Source organism: Eutrigla gurnardus, assembly GCF_963514095.1.
Source record: "Eutrigla gurnardus genome assembly, chromosome: 17".
NCBI classification, from domain to species: Eukaryota; Metazoa; Chordata; class Actinopteri; order Perciformes; family Triglidae; genus Eutrigla; species Eutrigla gurnardus.
In genome coordinates, this window is record NC_139928.1 from 7,493,820 (window position 1) to 7,518,604 (window position 24,785).

At 41.3% G+C, this 24,785-nt stretch overlaps 1 protein-coding gene across 3 annotated transcripts; it reads right to left on the reverse strand.

Annotated features, from left to right (window-relative positions):
* Positions 1-95: 95 nt before the first annotated feature.
* Positions 96-24,785, reverse strand: top2b (DNA topoisomerase II beta). Of its 3 annotated transcripts, none has more exons than XM_084032196.1 (36): positions 24,272-24,785; positions 22,027-22,191; positions 20,519-20,609; positions 19,024-19,087; positions 16,773-16,918; positions 16,598-16,695; positions 15,102-15,314; positions 14,564-14,737; positions 14,367-14,468; positions 14,128-14,265; positions 13,873-14,011; positions 13,438-13,595; positions 11,748-11,873; positions 11,550-11,660; positions 11,265-11,370; positions 11,050-11,159; positions 10,550-10,642; positions 10,105-10,219; positions 9,664-9,785; positions 9,133-9,281; positions 8,785-9,016; positions 8,023-8,157; positions 7,678-7,878; positions 7,321-7,516; positions 6,932-7,023; positions 6,479-6,634; positions 6,286-6,369; positions 5,946-6,140; positions 5,737-5,863; positions 5,139-5,297; positions 3,597-3,816; positions 3,331-3,416; positions 2,306-2,401; positions 1,502-1,633; positions 1,323-1,408; positions 96-623 (listed from the first exon to the last, which is right to left on the reverse strand). In XM_084032196.1, exons 1-36 carry the CDS (start codon positions 24,311-24,313, stop codon positions 423-425), a joined length of 4,860 nt encoding a protein of 1,619 aa, XP_083888322.1. In that variant the 5' UTR covers positions 24,314-24,785; the 3' UTR covers positions 96-422. The 3 variants fall into 3 exon arrangements, with proteins under 3 accessions (XP_083888322.1, XP_083888323.1, XP_083888321.1); XM_084032197.1 differs by having other exon boundaries at positions 96-611; positions 6,479-6,637; XM_084032195.1 differs by having other exon boundaries at positions 6,479-6,637.

Genomic DNA, 24,785 nt, shown 5'->3' on the forward strand with positions numbered 1-24,785 from the left:
TTATTTATTTAAGCTCACTGTGTGCGTCAGCATTGGTTAAGTTCTTCTATGTGTCACATCGCTCAGTTGTGAAAGAATCACGTGGACAAACTGCAGACATTTCATTGTTTACTTTCAACTTCATGTTCAAAAAGTTACATAGTATTTTAACAGTTAAAATGTGCTCAAGCACAGCGATCTAAACTTCTAAAAGCCGCCTCGGACAAATACAGAACATTTCAATGAGCATTAAAAAAAGAAACCTGTATATGTATAAGAAAAAGTGTAAAACACCTACACATTAAAAATCATTGAACGTCACCATTAATGGAAATAAAATGAAAGAGGAAATGTACAAAAGTCTGTGGGAACACAGAGGAGGAGGAAGAGGAGGAGGAGGAGGAAACTTCCATACAAGCAGAGTGCGTTTGAAGTGTGTTGCTCTAATCGAACATGTCGTCGTCGTCTTCTTCCCCGTTGTCCGACTCGTCAAAGTACCTGACCTCCTTCTTGGCCCGGCCCGGCCGGTCGCGGGACAGAGCGCCCAGCACACTCAGGCTGCTGCTGTCCTCGTCCTCCTCGTCCGATGGCGGTTTCTGGGGCGGTTTCTGAGGCGGTTTCTGAGGCGGTTTCTGAGAGGGTTTCTGCACGGGACGACAATGAAACACTTTATTATAGTTGCCATTTAGGCTATCACTACACTGAAACGGAAAAACACAGTTTTAACGACTTCATAGTAAGGCTGGGCAATATATCGATATGAGACTATGCACATGCAAAGCATGAAGTTTTCTCCACCGAAGGCTCAGGCTCAGTGTTTAATGCATGACAACATTAAGGGGACCTACAGATCTGCGCAAATCTTGCAAGCTAAATATTCAGCCATGACATTAAAAACCTTTTAGATTATTACTTCTCCTTGAGGGACTTACTCGGCGTACTTCGACACAATAACACGTTTTATTCAGGGTGCTTTCTAGAATGTTGTCAGATAGTATTTAGAAATAATAATAATAATAATTTAGAAATGATGAACAATGGTTTGTCTCTCAGGGAGCACAGACAAGGTTATGTTTACTCTTCTAATGTCTCACTTTGTTCATCATCCTGAGCAAATTCTTTCAAATTAAGGGAACTTTAAGAGATCCTTAGCAGGTATGTGTTACGCTCACTTAAGTGAAATAATATCTCAAAATAATAAACTCAAGTATCAACGTCCATAGTGGATTCAAAAACTGGGCTCAAACAGAGAGCATGATATAATGGAAAGAGAGCAGCTTACCTATTTTACATATCAAAAGACAAACCTTGCATCTAATAAACACAGGAGGATAGATACTCACTCTGCCGACGGGTTTTGCCAGTTTCTTCATCGGACTGTACTCGTCTTCAGAGCCAGAGCCCTTCCTCTTCCTCCCTCTGCCTTTACCTGCACCAAGTTCACAAATAAGTCAACAAACTGTTTGCGAATCAAACTGGTATTTGAATGTTTTTGTCAGAAAACACGGGATCTGTGCTGTACCTTTAAGAGCTGGTGATGGCTTCTTGGCCCCGGTGTCGGAGTCGGAGTCCCAGATGGATTTATCTGGTTTCTTTGCTTTTGGTGCTGGTGTTTTCTTAGGTGCGGGAGCTGCATCAGAGGGCTTCTTAGCTGCTACAGATCACAGATAGAAAACCTGACCTTAACACACTGCATACTCACAGGGAGTTATGTACTTCAAGAACTCATGATGGAAGCCTTTTTGACCACATTTTGTACATTTCTCTTAATAACATCATACTTTGCTGACTTACATCCGCAATGTCCTTATAAAATGCATACTAGACTTAACGAGCTCCGCTTTAAGCATCAGTGGCTTCGGCGTCAGCTGTGATGCTGCATTAGAGCTCCCTCTGTTGAACGTGTGAGGGAATTTTCTCTACACCCGATTCCCTCAGTGTAATATTAATACATGTCATTTTATTAATAGGTTCACATTTAATCTGAGTTATTAAGTGTCTGCTTCTCCAGGTGAGGCAACATCAAAAACAAGACACTAGCGTGTCTCTCAGGGTCGAACACAAAGTTCTTACCTTTAACCTAAACATAATACACGCCGTGGCCGCTCCCTCAAGATAACTTAGGCTTTTATGCTTTCCCAGGAGGGACGGGAGGCAGAATTGGGGTTGGCACTACACTGTTGAGTTCTGTACTGCTCAAATCTTGATTCTCACGATGGCCATCGGGCATCAAATAAATGTTTCTGCATAAGACATCTACTATCTCCAGAGGTCTCCTTGCTTCGACTCAAACATATTTCCATAACAGAATGTGATGCGTCATTACCTTTCTTTGCTGGTGACAGTTTGTCAAACGCGGAGCTGCTGGAATAAGTGGAGAACATAGGGGCGATGTCGTCCTCGCTGTCAGACTTGAACCCATCTACGAGACAAACACAGTACTTAATGTCCAGATCACGCCTGCATGTGGAGAATTCTGACCTTTTGTAAAGGGTATCGTTCAAATCTGCTTTCCTCCACACTTGTGTTTGTTACTTATGGTTCAGTACTTGCATAATTGATTTTTTTCTCTTTTTTTTAATGATGGTCTCTTCTGCAAGACAAACTTATCAAATGCTGTTTGCTTTTTATGAAAGACTCAGAACTTCTTACACTTTAGATTCTGAAATATATCCCAAATGTCTTCATTAATTGCAGCGTTCAGTGTTTAAAAATAAACTACCTAGAACTACCGCTTTGTGCTTGCATGCCTCCGCCTACCAGTCTCGTGTTTACATACATACCCGTCCAAAATCACATCTCTCACATTAATTTTTTTTTTATCATATTAGACATTTGCATGAAATTGTCATAATTAGAATATCAACTCAAATCGTCAGTTTGTTTTGCTAATTTAGTGGCCTGCGTTCGGAGAAGAAATGAGAAACGCTGCTTCGCGGGCAGGGAGAGACAGACAGACAGACAGACAGCGGGAAAAAACATGCAATATCTTAACACAATGAATGAAGGGTTTATTTTGACCAAACTGGAGTTATTGAGTTTTCTGTCGAGTTTGAATGAAGTGTGCTTGACGACGAGTTAACGAGGCAATTAGGCTCGACTTAGTTTCGTGAAAAAGAGAAACGTGAATTCAGAAGTTGCATTGTTGTATTTTTCTGCTTTGTGGAGAAAACAGATGAGAATTTTTCTTTTCAATATTTTGAGAGTTTATTTTGTTTAGACTAAAAGACTAAAAGAAAGCCAAGCCCTAAACTGCCTCGAAACATCTCTGAAGGCAGACACTTTATTTAATCATCACAGGGAAAACAATCATATTGCCGAATGCCAAACTCTGACGGAGCTTGTACTCACCACTCTCATTGCTTTTTTCAGAGAAGGCCGACTTGGACGAGAAGATGCTGGATATGTCTTTCTTTTCAGCTACAGGTGCAGGAGGTCTTCAGAGAAGCAGAAACAATGTATGCTTTGTTAGATAGGAGACAGTAGAGACAGCTGACAGGAAATGAGAGGGGAGATAAGGGACTGAAATAAAAGGACCCTGGTAAGAGCTGAATGTTCGAGAGCTGTCCCCTTCGACAAAACAACATTCCTACAAATGAACGTGGTTTTTATCTTACGTGGCCGTTTTTTTGGGAGCAGAGTAGGAGCTCTCGTTGTCCTCCTCATCTTCATCGTCGTTATGGTCGTTGAAGCGCTCCTTGGGCTCAGAGGAAGGGAAGTCATCTTTGAATGGCCTCACTGGAGATGAAGCCAAGTCGTCGTCACCGTTCTCCTCTTCGTCTGCCTCCGCCTCCTCCTCCTCCTCCGAGAAGTCAAACGTGTATTTTGGCTTGGAAGCTGAAAGACAAGGGCAGAGAGAGTGCGTGTCACATTTTTAATCGCTGTGGATTCTGGCGGCGTGTACAATAATTATTGCGTGTTGCGGCTCGGTTGCATCAGACCGAGTCCTCCAACACTTGAAGCACAGAGAGACTAATCAAACTGACGAAAAGTAGACCCAGTTCAAGTTGTTATTGGCTTCAGGCCGCATGAAGTGGATTTAAATTAAATGTTTCCAGTCACAGCTATCTTAATGCAACACTATCAGCCACTGGAATCCCTTTCCTGACTTGGCCTGGGGGATATAATTCATACTCATGAGAAACTTCAATGTAATCTCGATATGGTGTGTTACTTGACAACACACAAATGCATCACAGATGCGGTGCTCTGTCTAAATAATCATCATTCTTTACAGCAGGGTGGGTTACCTCAACGCACCGTATGATGTGTTTGGCTTCAAAAGAAGGATATAAAGACAGAGGAGCGCTCCTTTGGGGGAAACTTGAAATTCTTTTTGATTATTTTGAGGGCTTTTACTGCCTTTAATCAGAGCAGCTGTAGAATGACAAGATAGTGGGATGAGGGGGTGACGCAGCCTTTTAAATCTCTTCTTAAAACACATTTTTATTTTTATAGAGTTGCTTTTATGTGATGTCATCTTTGTTCATTTTAAAAGGTGTCCTATCTTTTATTTTATTATTATCATATAGATGTGTATAAACCGGTAGGTGTACTTGTATAGATATGTGCTTTTGCTTTGTCTGTCAAAGTACTTTGGTAACTTCTGTTTTTAAAGGTGCTATACAAAGTTTTATTATTATTATGTGGGAGGTACATTCTACCAGGTGAGCTGGAGTCGCCAAAGGACCGTGGAAGTTATACACTGCATGATAAAACATGGATGCACAGTAAACAAAGTGCTTAGTTGTAGCTGGAAATTGCCATTCACGGGTTATGGAAATATCCAAGAAAACCCAGCCAAAACAGCTGATTGTGTGAGTAAAATGTCACTATGTCAGAATTGATTTGACCAAAGAGTTAATATAATCTGCATCACTGCAATTCTTTTTCGACAAAAATGCGAACGCAAAAGTGTTTTTTTTCCCCACAACTGAGGCAGTTTTATCAAATTTAGTTTCCATTCATCTTTTCTGCAATGCAATGCAATGCAATACATAAAAAAATTATGTCATTACATTTTTCATTAAAAAATGTTTTTAGGCAACAATAGAGCTCCTTGGCAGAGAGGAATGAGATGTATTAGCAGCTGCCATCAACTGGCCAGATGGTGATGACCGTGAACATACTAAATGTAATAACATCTGGCCCAACGTTACCTGATGCCCTCTGGGACTTGGTCTCTCTGGGGATGACTGGCTGACTGTTCTCCACGTCACTGTCTGACTTGGACTCTTCCTCAGACCAGGGGTTTCTCTTCTTCACCTTCTTAGCAGAGGTACCTTTGGGTACTGGAGTTTTTCTCACTCTGGGAGCTCCTGCAACACAGTAAACACGATTAAAACACAGTTGGTTGACAGTCGGGATTTTCACTTGAGGGCTGAGGATCTCCTCTGTGTTCAATAATGATTCAATGAGTTTTCTCACTACGCTGCAAAGCATCAGTGAGGCCGGGGTAACGGCTCCTTTCAAACCAGTCCCACCAGTATGCTGGGAGAAAGAACGCTGTATAACAGTGGTGATATCTGTCTGTCTGTGCTGATGAATCATTAATCTACTGAAGCAGCAGATCAAATTCCATCATTTCTGACAACCCTCCTCATCAATCTTCTAAAAGCTCAATTTAACCTTTTTAATTCAGTACTTTTACATTTGGATTGAAGTGGCAATTACTTAATCTTTGTAACTAATAGTGAAAAAAAAAACCCAGAAATGAATTTCACGTTTGATGGAATAGTTTTTCAGTTTAGTACTGACCCGGCTCTTTCTTCTCTCTCTTGGCACGTGGAGTCTTTGGTTTGGCTACAGAGTTGTCTGCTGTTGCTCCCTCGCCGCCCAAACCTTCCTCATCAAACTCCAACTTCACCGCTGAATCCGCGTCACTCTGAGAGAAAAACACAACCTGTAACAATCCTGGATTCCTCAATTCACTTTCTATTATTCGGGATTACACCGGCAGTTGTTACCTTCTTCTTTTTGGTCAGTTTCTTGGCTGAGTCAGCTCTGATGGCCTGAGTTGGAGGTTCCACCCGGCGGCCGTACGGCGAGGGCATGGTCTCCTCCAGGTTCAGCTTCTTCGCTTTAGGTTTGCCCACCTTCCCCTTCACCAGTTTGATGGCCTTTCCTAAGCTCTGGTCCTCTCGCTCCTGGACCTCCACTTTCTGACAGTCATTCAGCATATCTTAAGTTACATATCATAACTTCGTAAATACAGTAAATTATATTTATATTTATAAAAACATGTCCAGCAGGAACAAATAAGGGCAAAGTAAAACAAAAAAAACACTTCTAAAACACAAAACTTACATCCAGTTCCTCGATGAAAACCGCCAAGTCCTCCTTCCACAGATCCTCTGGAAGTTTCCTCTGGAGGTCATTGAGCTCTGCTCTCTGCACATCAGCACACATTCACATGATCAATCAACACATTAAAATCACAGCGTGTTGGGGGTTGTTAAATTACTAGAAAAAAAAGAAGTTAACAAATAATTCATGATACCTTGTGGTCCCTTTGTTTGAGCAGCTCATCCACCTTCTCTTTAGACAGACACCACAGAGGCATGTTGAGGATGTAGTTGAAGCTCGGCCCTGACACGGAACCGGAGTCCACAGAGCCGTCGCTCTCGTTTCCATCACGGATATCATCTTCCTGAACCTGCTACAGAAAGACAAATTCATTCTTATCAAATGGCAGAATCGAACTTGTGCTCTGTTCTCCAACTGCCATGACTGATGTGTATTTACTAACATACTGTACATAATGTACATTCTCAGGTGTGGTGCGAGAACAGCTCCCTCTTGTGTTTGTACGCAGTTATAGCAAAAATGCCTACAAACCTAAAACTGAAGCCATATGTTTTTATTGCAATGCGTCATTATTTATAAGACTTATATCAAATAATGTACTGTTGGTTGTGTTGTTACTGTGTGTAAAGTGTAACTGTAAGAGTACCTTTTCCTGAGACTTGGACCAGGCAGTCACTGGATCGGACTCATAGCCTTTCTGGACGAGCATGCGGATCAGTTCACGCTTGGATTTGTTCTCTGTTAGGATAAAAAAATATGGGTTTAAACTAGTCAGCAGCCTCCAGTTCTGAAGCGGATGTGGAAGTGTCTTAGGGCAGCAACCCTTGTGGTTGAAAGAAGAAGTCAGATTGTAAATGATCTCAGTCTTCTTCAATACAGCATGATGTTCATTTAGTAAATGATGGTGGATGAAGCAGGGTAGGCTTTAGGACTTGCGTACCTTGTGATTGACAGGTTGCTACCACGCTGCTGTCTGGTCTGGGAGATATTCAACCTCACATTGATACTTAAGAATCTGATTTTCAGCTTTCTTACCGATTGAAATCTTTCCTTCGATCTTCTCTAGCACAAAGCGAGCCTGGTTGGAGAGTTTGGCGGCCTCGGCTCCCAGGCTGCCCAGCAACCAGTCCTTCCTCAGTTTGTAGTACTGCAGGCGGAGCTCGAAGAACTCCCTGAGGATGTCTTGGACTGAATCATACCTCTTCATACAGCCCATGTGGTCAAACAGAACCTGAGGATTAAGTCATCCGTAAATCAGTCAATGGCAACGCAAAGAAAATATCATGAATGCACGATTTTAAAAAGGCCATGCCATCCATATATTTTAACCAAAGAAGACAGAACACGCTATCCATGATTTATATTGAGTATCAAGTATTAAAATGAGTTTACCATGGAGTTGCAGGTAAGGCTGGACTGCAGCTTGAAGACTTTGTGAAGGCCAACTGCCTCAGCCTGGGCAAGTTTCTCCTCAGACATGCGAACCACAAATTTGACTGTGGTATCCGTGTGGTACTCCTTGTAATCATTGATGAGAGCTGGTGTTTTGTCGGTCCCCTGCAGCATGGGCTCCAGTACAGACTCCTTATACGACTGCACACAACAGAGAAGAAACAAAGGTAAGATTTACGGCCCTTCCTTTTTTTTTTGTATCTCATTACTGTCATTTAAATATTTCAGTTTGTCATATGAATACCAGTTAACTTCTTCTCTGGTGGAGAAAAAAAGCTGAATTACCTGAGTCCATGTCCGGACAGGAAGCTCTGTGATCTCAATGGTGTTTCTGTCGATGACCGACACCTCTCCACTGACCAGGTACTGGTTCTGACCCAGTTCATGGATCACCCCTTTGAAGTTTTTGTAGCTGGGAAGCTGTTTGGGAATAAACATTACGCAGAGACATATACTGAGAAAATTGTCTACAAGCAACAAGCCATGGCGGTCCATGAGAAATCCACTGCAGTCAACAAAATGTGGTACTTTCTGTACTTTTGTTACATTCAGATGCCTTGAGGATTTTGCACACCAGGGCGTGACAAATAAAAGACACATAACATAATGGAGGATATGCTAATTTCCAACTCTTGTCTGAAGTTGAGCTTTTACATGTCCTGTGTAAATACTAGTGGAATGTTGGTAGGGTTAATGATCTTAACTCAGATACGCATATTTTCATAAGGATGCCAGCCTTCCTGTATAGTGCTCTCATATATAATTACACTTTCCTGAAGTGAGAAAATCAGTCATAATTGAACTTAATGCTAACCTTAATGTTCATATGGCACATGGATAAACATGAAAATGTATAACAATGGCACAGAAAGGTGGTTGAACCCTGCACAGCCATAGGTAATAATGCCACCTCAGTGTAAAGTGTAAATAAAGGTACACAAGAGCCTTCGCATGGTCAATCAGAAATCGGGGACCATCAATCAAGTTGCTGGAAGCGTGAACAACACAAGTCAAGTGGGCATAGATTCATGTTCTCAGACGGTTTACCATTGGCAGTGGATCCTGGTGTTTGAGCATGCGGTTGATGTTGTTGACGATCTCTCGGGTGTCGTAGTTGGGGATCTTACACGCCCAGCCCGTTCCGATGCCCTCAGCCCCATTCACTAGCACCAATGGAATGATGGGAATGTACCACTCAGGCTCCACCTTCTGGTTGTCATCCCACAGGAACTTGAGCAGGTTGGAATCCCCAGATGGGAACAGCAGCTTTGCGAGTGGACTGCGGGAAAAGAGACGACCATGTTCAAATTCATTGTGTGCGTTAAAGAACATAAATATTAGAATGTCCTCGATGTAAACAAACAAATCCCACCATTATGTTGATTGTTGCTTTACCTGAGCATGGTGAAAATGTAACGAGGGCTGGCAGCGTCTTTGCCTCCATTGATTCGTGTACCAAACTGACCCAGGGGCTGCAGGATGTTCACGTTGTTGCTGCCCACAAAGTTCTGGGCCAAGTTCACGATGGTCATCATGAGAGCTTGCTACAGAGACAAATGGGAAATGGGTGGTAAGTAACAATGACTGGAATAGATAATAAAAAAAATTAAAAAATAAACTTAAGATTCAGTCATTTGTTGCGATTTGCCAATTCAAGTTTGTTGATATAAAAAGCTGAATAAACACACATTCCTGTTGAAATATTGACACGCCAACTAAACTACCTCTTAAACCTAGTTTGAATGGGAGGAGAATTAGCTGGGGGTCCTAGGTGATTTGTAATAATTGTGGACGTCATCTGTGATCTTAAGAAATCCATAATTTGTCAAGCAAAAATTCCACTGGATGGTACATTGGATAGAAAAATCAAGCGAGCCTGCAAACTATTCCTCTTGTCAGCGTCGAGAAGACATCGAGTGACTGTACCTCTCCGTGATGGTAGGCAGACATCTCCGCCACTGAACCGGCCAGCTGTGCTACCTTCACTTCCCTCTTGTCGTTCCTCTTCAAGCAGGTGAACAGCACCTTCCTCTGGCCTGGCTTTAAACCTGGAAACAACACACATCTCATCATCAATATACTGTACTTTACCAAGACAGAACAGATAGTAAACGTTTCAATCAGTTTGACAAAAATAATGACTTCTGTATTTGGGGAGTGTTAATGACTCTATGACTATTTACTGTGCATAATATAGTGGGGTAATGTCTACCTGTGCATATATTTTCTCTATATTGGGAAGTATAGCACCACACCTTCCTAAGGTAAACACTGTTAGCTGTGTTAAGATCTGCATGGAGGCACTAGAAATGCTCAGAATTTTTTCAGGAAAGTGAGAGTTCACAGATATTGGGTGGATATACGAACCATCAACCAAGGATGGGATGGATCTCTCATTGTCAGAGTTGGAGAACAGAATCAGCTCTTTGTTGATGAAGTCATTGTAGGAGAGGTGCGTGGCCTGATTTCCATATAGGTATTGCTGAGAAAAAAACAAACGTTAATATAAAAACTAACACACATACTTAAATCAGTGGTATACTGTTACATCAGAGGGAATCAAGATTGGTTTTATCACAGAAATTAGTCTGCTGGAAGCTTTACAATCATCTACAATGATGTGACATTTCCAATTCTAACAGATATCGGAAAAAGGTTACATAAATTATCCAATTCCACCTAATAGCAGTTTGTGAATCCCCTCAGTGGAGGCAAATCACACAACCCAGAACATGTTCACACACACACATATTGACTTTCTGTCTCTCATTACTGCCTACACTACATTACCGCTTTGAGCAAAGGCACAAACCTCCGGCAGGCCGTGCATCCTCCTCTGGCGTCTGTCTTCCATGAAGTTAGTCAGCCACTCCTTCCTGTCATCTGTCTTCTTCTTACTGAAGGCCTGAAACAAACACAGCAGCTCAACCTCCATTCACTTCAAACCCATTTTTTTATGCTAATAAGTTTGAAGCGCATGTAATAATTTTGCCAGTTTTACACTATATCTTGTTGCGGCATGGTTCTTGTGAAGACGCATGTGTCTGCCTGTTTTTGATAACATTTTCTTTTAAATGGATACAGAGGCCTGATAAATACAACCCTCCCGAACAGTGTAAAGCAATGAATATCGCTGCCACATATCTTTCTTTTAAGAGGATAATATTAGGGTAATACAGGAGTCGATTCAGTTCTACTACATTTTTGACGTTGTGCTCAGTGGTGGTGTTTGAATGTGCATCATCTTGGATGGCATTTTTCAGCAATTCTGCTCCTCCAGAAAACAGCATGTAACTGCAGCTTTAAACTCACCAGGGTAATGGCCGCGTCGTCCTCTGCACCGCTGTACCTGAATGTGATGCGATGCTTCTCCATGTCAGCAAAGTATTCCTTTGCCTCTTTGCTTGTACTTGTACCCAAACCTGGAACATAAATGTAACATTTTTTAAACAAATAAATCATACCACAGAAGGAACTTTAGGATTGATCAAATAATTATTGATATATTTAATATTTGGGTATCTAACCTTTGTAGTACTTTATATGCCAGGTTTTATAGTTCTCCGTCTGTTTCTTCCACTCATCAAACTCTGGAATGCTGTAGAAGGCCATCTCCTGCTTGCTCTTGGTTGCCTGCACACAACAAATTAATCAGTGAGGTCCAGCTTTAACGTATGCTTGTGTTAAGTTTTAGCCTGTCCAACAGATAGTTCATGCAAACAACCCCTTAAAAAAGGGTGCTCCACTGATTTAGCATTACAGGATCAAAACCGTTGCAGCAGAACCAGGTAAGTCTTTTTTAATGATCTTACTTTGACAATGGGTGTGATAAACTCCTCCAGGAATGTGTGTTTCAGTAGGGACGGCCAGTTGTGGTGGAAGAAGTTGATAAGCAGACCTTTGATGTGGGAGCCGTCTTGATCCTGGGACAAGGCGAGAGGTGTTAGAACTACTGGTTAATGTGCAATTAATTGTATTAAAGCTGTGCGAGTCTCCACGAGGCAAGTCACCTGATCAGTCATGATCATGATCCTGCCGTAGCGCAGGGACCTCAGGGACTCTGGGTCCTCGTAGCTCTTCTTGTATTGGAGGCCAACTATTTTGATGATATTGTTGATCTCAGCATTTTCCATAATCTGTTGAAAAAAGAAAAGCTAATGTCAGGTGCAAGGCAGATCATTATGAAAGCTCTATTAGCTTGATTAAAGCAGCTTATTCCCACTGAAAATAAATTCTGGTCTGCGATTCTTTTGGATGCTTTTGACTCATTCACTTGGAAAAACCAAAACAATACTGGCTGAAATGTACTCCCAGCATATGGCTCTAGCAAAGCAGCTGAAACAGACTAACTGTACACCACCTACTCAGCAGGAAAAAAAGAGTTTAATGGATGTGCAGCCACTAAGAAAAACACAAGAAAACCAAAAAAGAAGAGCCGGAGCCACATACTTCAGGAGATAGAACACCAAACCTCTGCTAATCAGTCGGTAAATATTTGACCAGGAGTTGTTGGACTTGAATGTACACTGATTAAAAGACACTGGGTGGTATCTAACAGTATATTGATATCAATAACCTAATTAGGCCAGGCTTTCCCTTCAGCCCATCTGCATATACTTTCCATTAGGGCTGCAAGGATATGCTTAGCTGCCAAGTCTATGCAATCACATTACTTGGGCGCCGAATAGATGTGTATTACGAAGTATTGTATACACACATGCTCTAAATAGATACAGTAAAAAAGTGTTTCCGTATGTGTGTAGTCAGAGATGCTGTGAACTCAAATATTGTCAGGAATCATGGAGCCATTTGTTTTAATAGCCCATCAAGCAATTAAGCTATTTCCAGGCACAAATATGAGACTTCTCCTTTGGAATCTTTCTCATACAGTGATGAATGCTTGATTTCGTGTCTGGATGTAGTCAGAGATGTCCTTAACTCAAATGGGTCGCTCACATTTTCCAGAAAACCAATATTTTTGTGAAAAAAATATATTTCCCTCGCAATTTAGTGGTACAAGGGACACGGGTAACATGTTTTATATTTCTGGTGAAACGTTGAATATACACCCTCTCATCTTAAAAAACTGGGTGCTAACTTTCTACTTTGCTTTTCTTTGCCTTTCTTCCCCATGCATCATGTCAGATCTTAAACATCAACATTACGGTTCTCTGAAAGTCTACTGAAATTCTGCTTTGTACTTTGCCCTCTAAAACTCACAATACATATTTAACAATGTTTTGATCCACTGAATTGGAGAGTTGTGGAGGTTATACTACTTCTTCTTGCCACCACCCTTAAATGTATTTAGCAGTGCATGTTGGGGCATTATGACTCACAGCTGACCACACTGAGGCCTAATGTTCTCTCTCAATAACATTATAGATCCCCAATGAGTTTAACAGTTTGGCTACGGACAGTGGGGCATTGAGGCCAACCGTGGCTTTGTACACATGAGTCCACATTTAAGACTTCTTCTACCTGATTGTCTTTCTGTACTCACATGAAAACAGATCCTGTAAAGCAGCCCTTCATTATATCCTAGACTTAAGTCTCAGTCATCCGAATTAAAGGTCCACTCATTCTCATAACTCGCTCAATTTAGTTACTACAAAGTCTTGCAACTTCTTTCCTCCCTTGGTGTTTCTTTTATTTCCCATGTTCCCTCACCCACCATTTCACAATAATCCAGTGTCATACCTGCTTGTGTGTTGCCTCTCGCACATTAAGGATTTTTCCTCTCAGGGGGAACACTCCGTAGCGATCGCGCCCGATGACTCCTAGTCCAGAGACAGCCAGCGACTTGGCCGAGTCTCCCTCAGTGAGGATGAGTGTGCATTCAGCGGAGTGTTTGCCACCTACGACATGGATGTGGAAAAGAGTCACAATCTACTTGCATTGTGTAGTTTAATGAACGGATATGATCTGACGACTGATCAGCCAACTGACGCCGTGTAATGTCTTTAGAGCAACACTTCCCCAACAGTGTGCTCTGTAAACCCCCCTCTCTACGCTCCACATCAACATCTATATTTCTTTTAAAGAGGCAACAACCACAGCTCTGCCGTCAGTGGTGGACATTCAAGGCAACACATCTCTTCTACACATTAATAAATAATCACACTGTTAACGCACCGGCATCATTGGCGTCGTCCAGCTTGGGGATGCCTTTGATCTTGCTGTACTTCACAGATGAGCACTTCTTATTCAGCTGTGTCTGAGCTTTGAACTTCACCCAGTTCAGTATACTCTCAACGATCCCACAGTTGGTTGCCTGTGGATAAAAAAACATTTTAAAAAAAAGACACAAAAAATCGTTTTCAAGACTCCAACTATTTTACTTGAGAAACCAAAAAGAGAGGAGTTGATGCGAATGAGAAGTGTCCTTACAGCCTTGACGAACTTCTCCGACAGAAGGCACTTGGACCCGAAGCTCTTGGTCTGGAGTGTCATGTTCTCCTTGGTCTGGGAGTCAAAGGTGGGGTTCTCAATCAGTGCGTTCACAAACACCCAGATGTGGTTCTTCACCTGAATCACAAATAAAACGAAGGTCAATCAGTTTTCAACACACGTCTGCAAAGAAACCACCACAGTCACCTAGAGTTGAAAGAAATCCTTCATAGTCCTACCTGGAAGGGTTTGACTGTCACTCCCGCCTTGTTCTTCTTCTTCACCACTTCAATAAGTTTGGATACTATCTGGTCCACCACATAGTCAACGTGTCTTCCACCCTGAAACATAGATAACCTCCGTGTTAAAAACTAACTGCTGCTCTTTGCTTCCAGATTTTCCTTCTACTGGTTTCTCACTGTTGGTATTCACACACCTTGGTCGTGGCAATGCTGTTGACAAAGCCGATTTGTTGGAATCCCTTCTCGCTCATGGTGAGGCAAACCTCCCAGCGATCATTCACAGTCTCGTTCACCACCTTCAGAGCAACACCCGTCTCGTCTAGTTTGTCCTTCACATATAGATCCACATAGCTGCGGAAACCAGTCACCTTTAGTGACAGGAAGACAGAGACCAATTAGGTTCAATGGGTAATATTTACCTGCAAACAGCAAATAAAAAAAACTCAAAGTAGAACCAGCTGAAATAAAGTGGAGGAAGAATCTTAGTCTTAAAATGAGAAACTCAGCAACAGAGTAGTGAGTATTGACTCTGTTGCTGTAATTAGAGCTGTAGAGATGGCACGAAAACAGCTAAACAAGAAGGCAGTTGGGAGTTTGCATTAACAGCAAACAGAATCAGTGGAGAGACGGCTTAACAATGAAGTCATTACACATGTTTATCACAGTTGGAACTAACAGCAACCAAAATCCCTTAATAGTCAACACAAACTTTAAAGCGAGAAAAAGACTTACAGGTAATTTTTTCCCATTCAGCATAACTTTAACCCCCCGACAGGAACCGGCTACATCATATGCTCTGCGGGTGAGGAGCGCTACAGTGTCCTTGTCCAGTTTCTCCATCTTGAACTTGGACAGGTCTGGCTGGAACGTCACGCAGGTGAAATCGTCCCCATCAAAGAACTTGATCTTGGGGTCAGCAGTCTTGCCCATGTTGTTCTGCCACGTCTGAAGGCAGTCAAACAAACAACATAGTAACACACATACACACACACACTTCTATTGTATCTTATTACTTAAAAATGTAATCTCTTTAACAGGGGTGCATAATCCTATTAAACCCAGACCACTCAAACTGAATTGTGTGCATTTAGTCCCTCTCCCAAGCAACTGTGATATGACACCCGGTGACTTAGCGACTGGAACCATATCACCCTCGAGGGTGCAACCACAGAAAGTGACAACTTACAAACGCTTACCTCAGATATGATCACATCTCATAACCCTATAAAACAGCAATTACTTCATTCAAAGATCATGTGACGCTGGTGAAAATTTTTAATTTGCTACAATCTGATCAAAGCAGTCATTACTGTCTGTTATCACACAAGAACATCACCTTGAGGTGATGAATGGAGCCGTAGTAGATACGTCCATTCCAGTGTACAAGCTGACTGGCTTGATTATATGCAAACCTGCGTTGGTGACTATGACACGTTCTGGCAAATGAAAAAGTAGCCGACATCAGCACTCTGTGCCGACGGTGTCACACTGATAAATTCACCGTTAATTGCATTAGTAATAAGCAATATGGCAACGTCATTAACATATTAACAATTGTGTCTGTTTTATAAATGGACGAACGTGCCCAACATGCTAATTTACTGCTGAGCCGAGTAAGGAAACAAGAGGGAGATCAAATTTATTTCACACATTGTGAAATAAATTTGAAGCCGACGAAAGAGGGTGAGCTGAAAATAATACGAGGCAACATACAAACTCGGGTGCCACGGCAACTCTTCACTCTACTTTTCTTATTTAGTGTCTATTGGCAGTGGTAAACCAGCTGAGAGGTACCCAAGTCACCAAATGGAGTGGAGTCGCTACAGACTTCGGCTCTCTCTGCCTCATGCTCCATTCGTGAGCGTCTGCTGCGACTCCTAGTGGTAGAATTTGGCGGTCCGATGTACAGCTTAATGTCAAATCAATTTGCGTTTTTGTAGTAGAGCACATTAGCCATTTCTACAGCTTGTAAACACAACTATGTTATACTTGCAGATAAACTACTAGGGTAACATTAATGACAGCTGACTATTTTATCGTATAGCATAGTAAAGAAGATGACCTTTGATCAAAGAAAAAAAATAATCTATGCTACAAGCAGTGGGAATTGCAGGAAGTCTGAATTCAAAATCAATCCTGACCATGAGCAGTCAACCTGGGTATGATGTGTTTGGTGGTGTTGCTATATCAAACTGTCAAAGCGTATTCAGCAGAAGAGACATCCTCACCTGTTTGAAGCTGTGTCTGTATTCCTTGCAGGCAGTTTCGACTGTAAACTTGGTACTGAAGATGTTGCACAGTTTGGCACCGTAGCCGTTCCTTCCACCTAAGGCCAATCAAACAGTTAGCATGGCAGGAAGCAGTTAGCAACCTTCGCCTTCCCGACACGACATCGCCTCTCACCTGTGACCTTTTTCTCATCGTCGTCATAGTTGCTGGAGGTGAGCAGGTGGCCAAAAATCAGAGCTGGGACGTACATCTTCTCGTCCTTGTGCTCCACCACGGGAATTCCCTTACCGTTGTTCCAGATAGAAATTGTGTTGGATTCACTGGTGGAGGCAGAATAAAGGCCAGGGATGAGTTACAGAGGGTAAATGAATAGAACATGGACACAGACAATCTGAACGAACCAGATATTGAACCTCAATAGCTTTTTGGGGTACCCACCGAAATGTGTGCTGTGCGTATCTAATTGGATTTTTTGTGTTGTTTTCAGTCTTTTATGATTTATTACAATACATATGCAGTTTAAACAGTATTTAGGTCTTAGATGGCTTCTTTCTTTTGAGACAAAAGGATTTAGGATACTTAAAAAGTTTGGGCTATTTTGGTAAATAGAAAAAAGGGTTTCTAGAAAACATTTTCCTTTTCCTCAATTATGTCATCAGTACTGAAACTCGGATACTGTCCTCCATTATTTGCATTTAAATCACTTCATTACACTAGTAACTGGTGGTGGTCACAGTCTACAGCATTCATTGCAGCAGCAGTTATTTGATTTTCTCCCAGAAAAACAAACAAACAAACAAACAAACAAACAAACAAGAAAGACAGAAATAGCTGTCGAAAATATGTGCTGTTGTCTTGTACTAAAGTTGTAATAGTTTTCAATGTTCAAGTTTTTATTTTAGTTTTGACCTTTCAATTACTTTTTAGTTAAGTAGAGAGACACTCTGTAGTCTTGTTGTAGACACTACAAATATTAGCAGTTCTGTTTCAACAGCGTTGGTGTTTATAAGCTGAAATCCATCCACGGTGTTGAACTATGAGTAAGAAAAAGCCAATGGCAGTCTCCCGCCCTACTGCAATATTTAAATCTTAATAAGTTTGATGTTATTATTGCAAAATACAGTAAAGAATGTCTTAGCTGACATGTATCTGCAATAAAAACAAGTCCACTTAAATTAGCGTGATAAAATACTTTGGGAAACTAGAGCTTAACTAAAATGTCAGTGAAAAGTCAAACCTAAAAACAATTCAAACATTCTAAAGCAATACGATTTGAATTTAGTTTTCTAATAGGATAACGTTTTTTCTGTAGTTCCAATTTATGATCATATTTCACTGCTCATCTTTGTTTCAGTTTATGATAATAATCCCGTCCTGTACTCTATGCCCTTGCACAAGGCCACATCCGCTCTTCTGCTATTACGCTAGGAGTGTACAGTTACCTCCTCCCCGTCATATAGTGGTTGGGAGGATATACATTGTCGGGAGAATCTAAATCAATCCCACCAATCATTAACATTCCTATTTCATCTCTCTATTGTCTATGCTGCATCTGCTGAGGCGCAGTTGTGGACCACCGACAAGGCTGATCACTGATCGCTTTCAGGAGGATTGATGTCTGTTAGTGCTCTCGGTGTCTGATATACTCCAGCTCACATGAATGAAACAGGAGCCGTAATGCAGCAAGTGTGCACGTTAAAATGAGAGTTAGTATGCATGAGGGTTCCAGGAATAGGACAGATGTGTTCGTCTCGGGATTATCGCGGCGAAAACACTCGTCATGTCTCGACGGCAGGAAAGATAGATTGAGAGCCACTTGGGACGAAGGCATTTTTGAACATGTGCAGCAGTTCTTTAAAAAAATAAAATAAAATCAATGTAACATATCTGTGTTGAAATGATGCGGTTAGGTTTGTGGTGCTTCAGAATTCAGTAATGACACCCGTGCTTAATAAGCTCACCCACAAACAGGCTGGGGGAGCTGTGGAGAGGAGCATTAACATCTCTATAAAACCACATTAGCAGCAGAGACCTGAATGCGGCAGCGCTAATGGCATCATTTATACAGCCGGGGACATTAGAGGGAGCTGCAGCTCGGCTGAAGGACACGCTGCTGTTTAAGCAGTCAGATGTCGGTGCAGTTGGCAGGACAGAGGTGAACCGCATATAAAACAAGAGCTTGGTGCATTTCAGCTCTGGCTCATTATACTGTAGTTTGCCTGGATCCATGTCTCCAACCTCGTCCACCTACTGCATGTATTCATCTAGCGCTGGATATGACCACAGGTTAAAGATCCAGTCAGACTTATCACCGCAAACGTGCTGAAAACAAAGGTTTATTCCAAAAAGAGAGCCGCCCAAAGGGTTTTGTCAAGGGTTTACACTCCTTTTTTTTGGTAATTACATTATGAAACATTGTACTCACGCGTCAATGGTGACCTTAATGCAGTTCATGTTCTTGTCTCTTTGTTTGTTGTCTGCTGCATTGACTGTCAAAGAAAAAAAAATTATACAGACAGAAACATTTAACATGATGCTTTCATTAGAAAAAAAAAAAACCTTATATGATGTCACTCACAGGTGACCAAATTGAACGGACAGTTACCTTGATTGAAATTACGGATTATTCTAGGCTTGAAAATTCTAGGACACATTTGGGAGAATTAAGGAACACAAATCAACAAAATATAATATAGGCTTGGGCAGTATTTGTTTGTAGAACTAAGACTGGTCCAAGCTAAAGCACCTTTTTAAGGCGGGTCCACACCGCACCGACTGCCCGACTCGCGTCTGTAAATGAAGTCGGGCTACTTAATATGGCCGACTCGAATGGCGGATTACACATTTGAATCGGCTGAAATGAATGCCGACGTGGGCCGATTCGAGCAACCACACCAAGGAGACTCATGTCACGGACGCCGACTCTCTCAAAGACGCCGATTTTCGGTCCGGTGTGGACCCGCCTTTAACCCTTTTACATCCTCTATCATATTGTGCACCTATTTAACAGTATGTGCATTTCTGTGCACTATATTTTTCTATCAAAATCCAACAGCTTTTTCTTCCTGGGGAACAAAAGATGACGCATGCTTACATCAGCTAGTTACAACCAATTTCAACCAATAATATCATGACATCCATCAATTAATCAATCTGCAACTCCGGCTCTGCACGGAGCTCGAGAAGGTGGTGAGCTAATCATTTCAACGATCAAATCATCTACCTTCCAACATCATGTTTCACCTGCCTCTCCCGTTTCACTCAGATGTACGTCACAAAGGGACGCCAGATACTCGTTTCAGTTCAACTTTAGGAGCCTGAGCAGGTTCTTCAGGTCTAATCCGGCCTGTGCCACTTGTGTATTTAACGCAGGACGCCGCAGTAATATCCAGACAATAAAAACGTCATTAATCAGGCACCTTTATAAACACACAGGCTAAGAGGGCCATGTGTGCAGAGACGAAAGCAATCATCAACAACACTCCTGTGCTGAGGGCACCATGCTGAGTATCATCATTTAAAATCTGATTATACTGGGGCACTTTACTGGAGGAGGCATCAGAGCATTACTCCCACATTGTACTGAGTCATAAACCATAGAACTGCTTTATCAAGCTCAATTTACCAGGTGAAATAAACAACACCGCGGCTTTGACGATCAGCTGCCACAAAAACTAAAATTATTTCTAAGTCGACTTTTCGTTTTTCACAAATGCCCATTCATGCCGCAAACAAGGCACACAAAGGAAACTAATCTCCACATACAGTCCTGGATCAATGCAGCTGAGCTTCGCAGTGCCAACAACAGACTGTGATCGTTCATTACGATACATTTAGAGGGACAATCTCAGATGACGAATGAACGATTAGCTTTGCAGATTAGAGGGCCGAAGGAAGACGAACAGGGCGGATTCACTCACCAAGAATTTCATCAAAGATTTTGTACAGCCCAGGAACGTAGGTGATTTCCCTCTGGTTCATTCCTATTTCTTCATCAAAAACCCACAATTGCTGAAAAAAAAGAAGATAAAAATACTGAAGTTCAGGGTGGACAACTCATCGGTAGCAGTGCCCATAAAGAGCTGTGCTGTCAAAACAACAAAGCAAAAACTATGCAAATGAGCAGATACGTTATCGAAGTCATGTATAGGTTTTAAATTGTTTAAATTAGATATCTAGTTGTGCTCAGCGGTCTTAGACTGCCATACGTAGACCTGAGTCAGCAACAAATAATCATTATATAAATACATGATTACAAGTCAAATGGAATTATACAGGTTTGATTTAGTGTAACATGCCAGCTGTTCCCTTCTACGACCAGTCAGCTCACTCAGAACGTTAACTACTATGACCTACAGCCCCAGATGGAGGCCAGATGCAGAAAACCTGAATCATGACTAAAACTACGCCTGATTCTTTTTTATATTTAATGTATAAATATGCCTTTGATTTAACATTTTACTGAAGATTGTATAGCCTGCAAGGCCAATCAGTGAAATTGGCAACTAAACAAACAAACCAATGTCTGATCTCATGTAACGTGAGGTGCACACATTGTCACCGAATATTCTCACCTTATAAATATCAGTTTATATGTGGGAAAAGGCACTCGCATGGTTTTTGTGTGCGCACATCATTTAGACATCTGGCCTCAGGTCTTGTAAAACACATTTCCTCTCCCAATGAGTTTAAATGAGCGAGTCTGTTGTTGAGAACAATTTGGCCAAATTAACTGCAGGATTTCTTCAAGGGTCTTTGAACGTTTATGGCTGCGGTACACCTTTGAGCCTTGTGCGGGAGCCTAAATGTTTGTATTGTTGTCATAAATGCAGCCAAACTACAACACTGACTTATATTATGAAAGACTAGTGTTAATTCTGTTAGTTTTACAGAAAACAAGTGAGTCTGTTGTCTACGCCTAAATGCATTTATTTGGTCTTAATTATTAAGTACTTAACATGTTTTCAACAAAGTTGTGATTTATTAAAATGTATATCTCTTCAAAAAGGCTGGTTTACCCTTTTAAGTTAATATAAGGCCATGTGAAAATGCAGTAAAAATTGTCAGCGGCGTTCATTGGTGTTCAAATTCTCTCTTCTCACAATTTATAGATATGGCCTATTGTCAAAGGGGTCATGGTGGTTTATTATATTTTAAGAAGTGGGCCCTCGGAAAGGACACTTTCATATAGTTCAGGCAAAAAAGATGGGTTAAATTGGTTAAAATGTGTCTTTAGTGCCTCGACGTTACATACTTTGTTTTCAACAAAACTCTGTAGGTGCGAAACATGGGAGTCTTACAAAGTGGTGGGAAAAGCTAAAAGGTCAGGCTTTATGTGACCAGCAACTTTTAACAGAGAAATCCTCTTCTAAGTTAGCAGTAGTCCTCACTGACAGTGCATGTCGGATGGGGCTCATCGGTCTTTCACCTGGGTGATGGGCTCCACGGTGCCGATGTACGTGTCTGGACGGAGGAGAATGTGCTCTAGCTGGGTCTTCTTCTGGTACACTCGCTCCACAGACAACTTGGAGCCTGCCTTGTCTTTCTTGGCCCCGTCCATCTTGACGGTATCACTTCGGCCATTCGCAGCCTCCTGTTTGGCAGAATTGCTTTTGTTATTACACAGACACTGGCAGCTATGTAAAAACCCCGGGAGCTGCGAGAAAATTGCTCCGCTGAGCTACTGGCAGCAGATTATCAGTGCCCACCACCATGGTGAGCATGCGGTAGACCTAACTGTGGCTATTCTGTTATTGTGACACACAACAGGAGCAAACTGCTGGCAATTATACTGTAATTGCAAGGCTGGAGTTGTGTTTATACTTAAGTGAGCTTTAAGTCTTTTATCTCTATTGAAAACTACAGCAATATTTGGGAAAGTTAAATATCAAGAAGCGTTGGCGAGTATTATTCTGTGGTGTAAATCTTTAATATTCAAAAGTAATAATAAGAAAAATAATGGTTCTAATTGCATTTAACATTTATTATGCAAGACAAAAAAGAAACTCATCACATGCAGCTGTTTTCAGTTAATCTTGCTGATTCAACCTCTTCTCAAGATTGCGCGGGCGTCTATAGACTAATAATAGAGTGACATCTTCTCAAGTCTCCCGTTAGCTTTGTTACACCTGTTAGGGCAATCAATCAATTATTATCTGTTCGTTATCTGAAGTTGTTGGGCAATCAATAACACCTTTATCATCCTAATTGGCAGAAGACTTGTGACCTTATAGATTCCCCTCAGAACTCCAGGCCATCTTTAACCTGAGAAATGACCCGTGTGGGCGTTCAGAGGCTTGAACAAAATGTGTTATAAATGGCTACTAGTCTTGAATGAAGTGTCTAACTACTATTGCTCACTAGCAATTGTACGCGCCTCCCAAAGCACATTGCAGGAACACACGTGCAGTTATAGACAAAGTAGTAATTCTGATTCAATGTATCAGTTTGAACTGTGAGATCACGCTCCAGTTCTAATGTTGTATGAGATTCACTGAGAGAAGATGTATTCTAAACTTTGTATAAATAAATGTACTTAGTACAATTTTAAAGTATATCCATTGTATGCTCCCTTATACTTCTACTCCACTACATTTCAGATAGCAATACAGTCCTTTTATTCTCCTACTTTATTCCACTACTACTACTACTTAAGTAGTGTAACGATGTACACAATGTATAATGAGTCACTACAGGGATTGGATGATATAGTATTTTACTGCGCATAAAGAAGTGCCTATATAATAATAATTATTATTATAATAATAATAATAATAATAATATAATCGATCATGGTAAATCCCATTTTAAGCATAATTGTAAATATCAAAAATATAGCTTGCTCACAATTATGGTAGAGAAGTAAAAAATGGAGCCATGTTGTAAAAAAGACAAGATAAAAATGTGTTTTAATGTAGGTCTACTGATCCTTTATTTATGCAGGGAGACCACAGGATTCACAATCATTTTATTTAAGATTATTTTTCACTCAAAAAAGTTACACATCGTATCTGTGACACAATAAAACTTTGTTTCTTAACTTAATGCAAAGTGATTGCAGTATGTTTTATTGCCCTTGTGAGTTGAGTTGTGAATGGCAATCATTTTTGCCAGATTTATCATGACCCGCCTACTCACTATGATTCTAAAATAATTAATACTTTTAATATTCATACTTTAAAGTATACTTTCATGGCAATACTTTATGATTTTTTATGCAATTTTATTTCTTTTTTACTTTTCTTGTTACTGAGTTTTTACATTGTAATATTCACAAATACCTGAAGACGTCCAGTTAAGGTTGTGAAACTCTTTTGTGTATTGATGAGGCAACTTTCAATCCAAATTGGTTGAGTTTTATGTCTCCATTATGAGGACGTGATCTACTGTTTGACGGGACGTTAGTCAGTCTCTCCTTTCGGTCGTTGTCTTTGTAAATACGGGCACCGCATCAGGCCCCTGAATCCAGTACACAATGTAAAACCCGACCCCTCAGCTGGCCGGTCTTTAACAAGCGGACTTGCTAGGACATTTAAATGCCAGCTAACGCTTGTAGTAACGACCCGGGACCACAGAGGGGAACGTTAACACTTTTAACGTGTGATTTAAACAATACAATTTAAACAATAAAACTATAAGATAGTTGTCGTTAGTTGTGTGACTAACTAGCTCACCATCCACGCCAGACCCCCGCTTCCTGCTGCGCCGTTGGACATCTTCCTTTGTGATCCCAATTTTTTAATGATGCACCTCAAAATGTCTTCAGTTCCTGTTAAATTAAACTTCCGTCGGCATAACACCAGGTCTCAGTCGCTAAAAGGTACCCGGGGCCGTTTATCTTCCATGTTCCGTCTCCGTCCGCATTGGAGATAATCCTTAAAATGTATCAAAACAAGCAGGAGTGAGGGGAGTGTATCGCGGCTATTGTTAAAATCGACGAGCGGAGGCACAGCGGGCCTAAACGTCCAACAAAGATGCTAACGGGGCTCCTCGCTGCCAAATAAATAGCGTACAAAACAAGCGCATTAAATAAGACATACAATTTCACGCGAAAGCGCGACGGAATAAAATGGGAGTTCAACTGAAACGCCCCTAAAGCGACACACTTAAATACATTTCATTTAGAAATAAAAACGGAGATCAGCTAGCAGCAGCTCAGCTGTCCGGCTCCGCCATCTGCAAGATAGA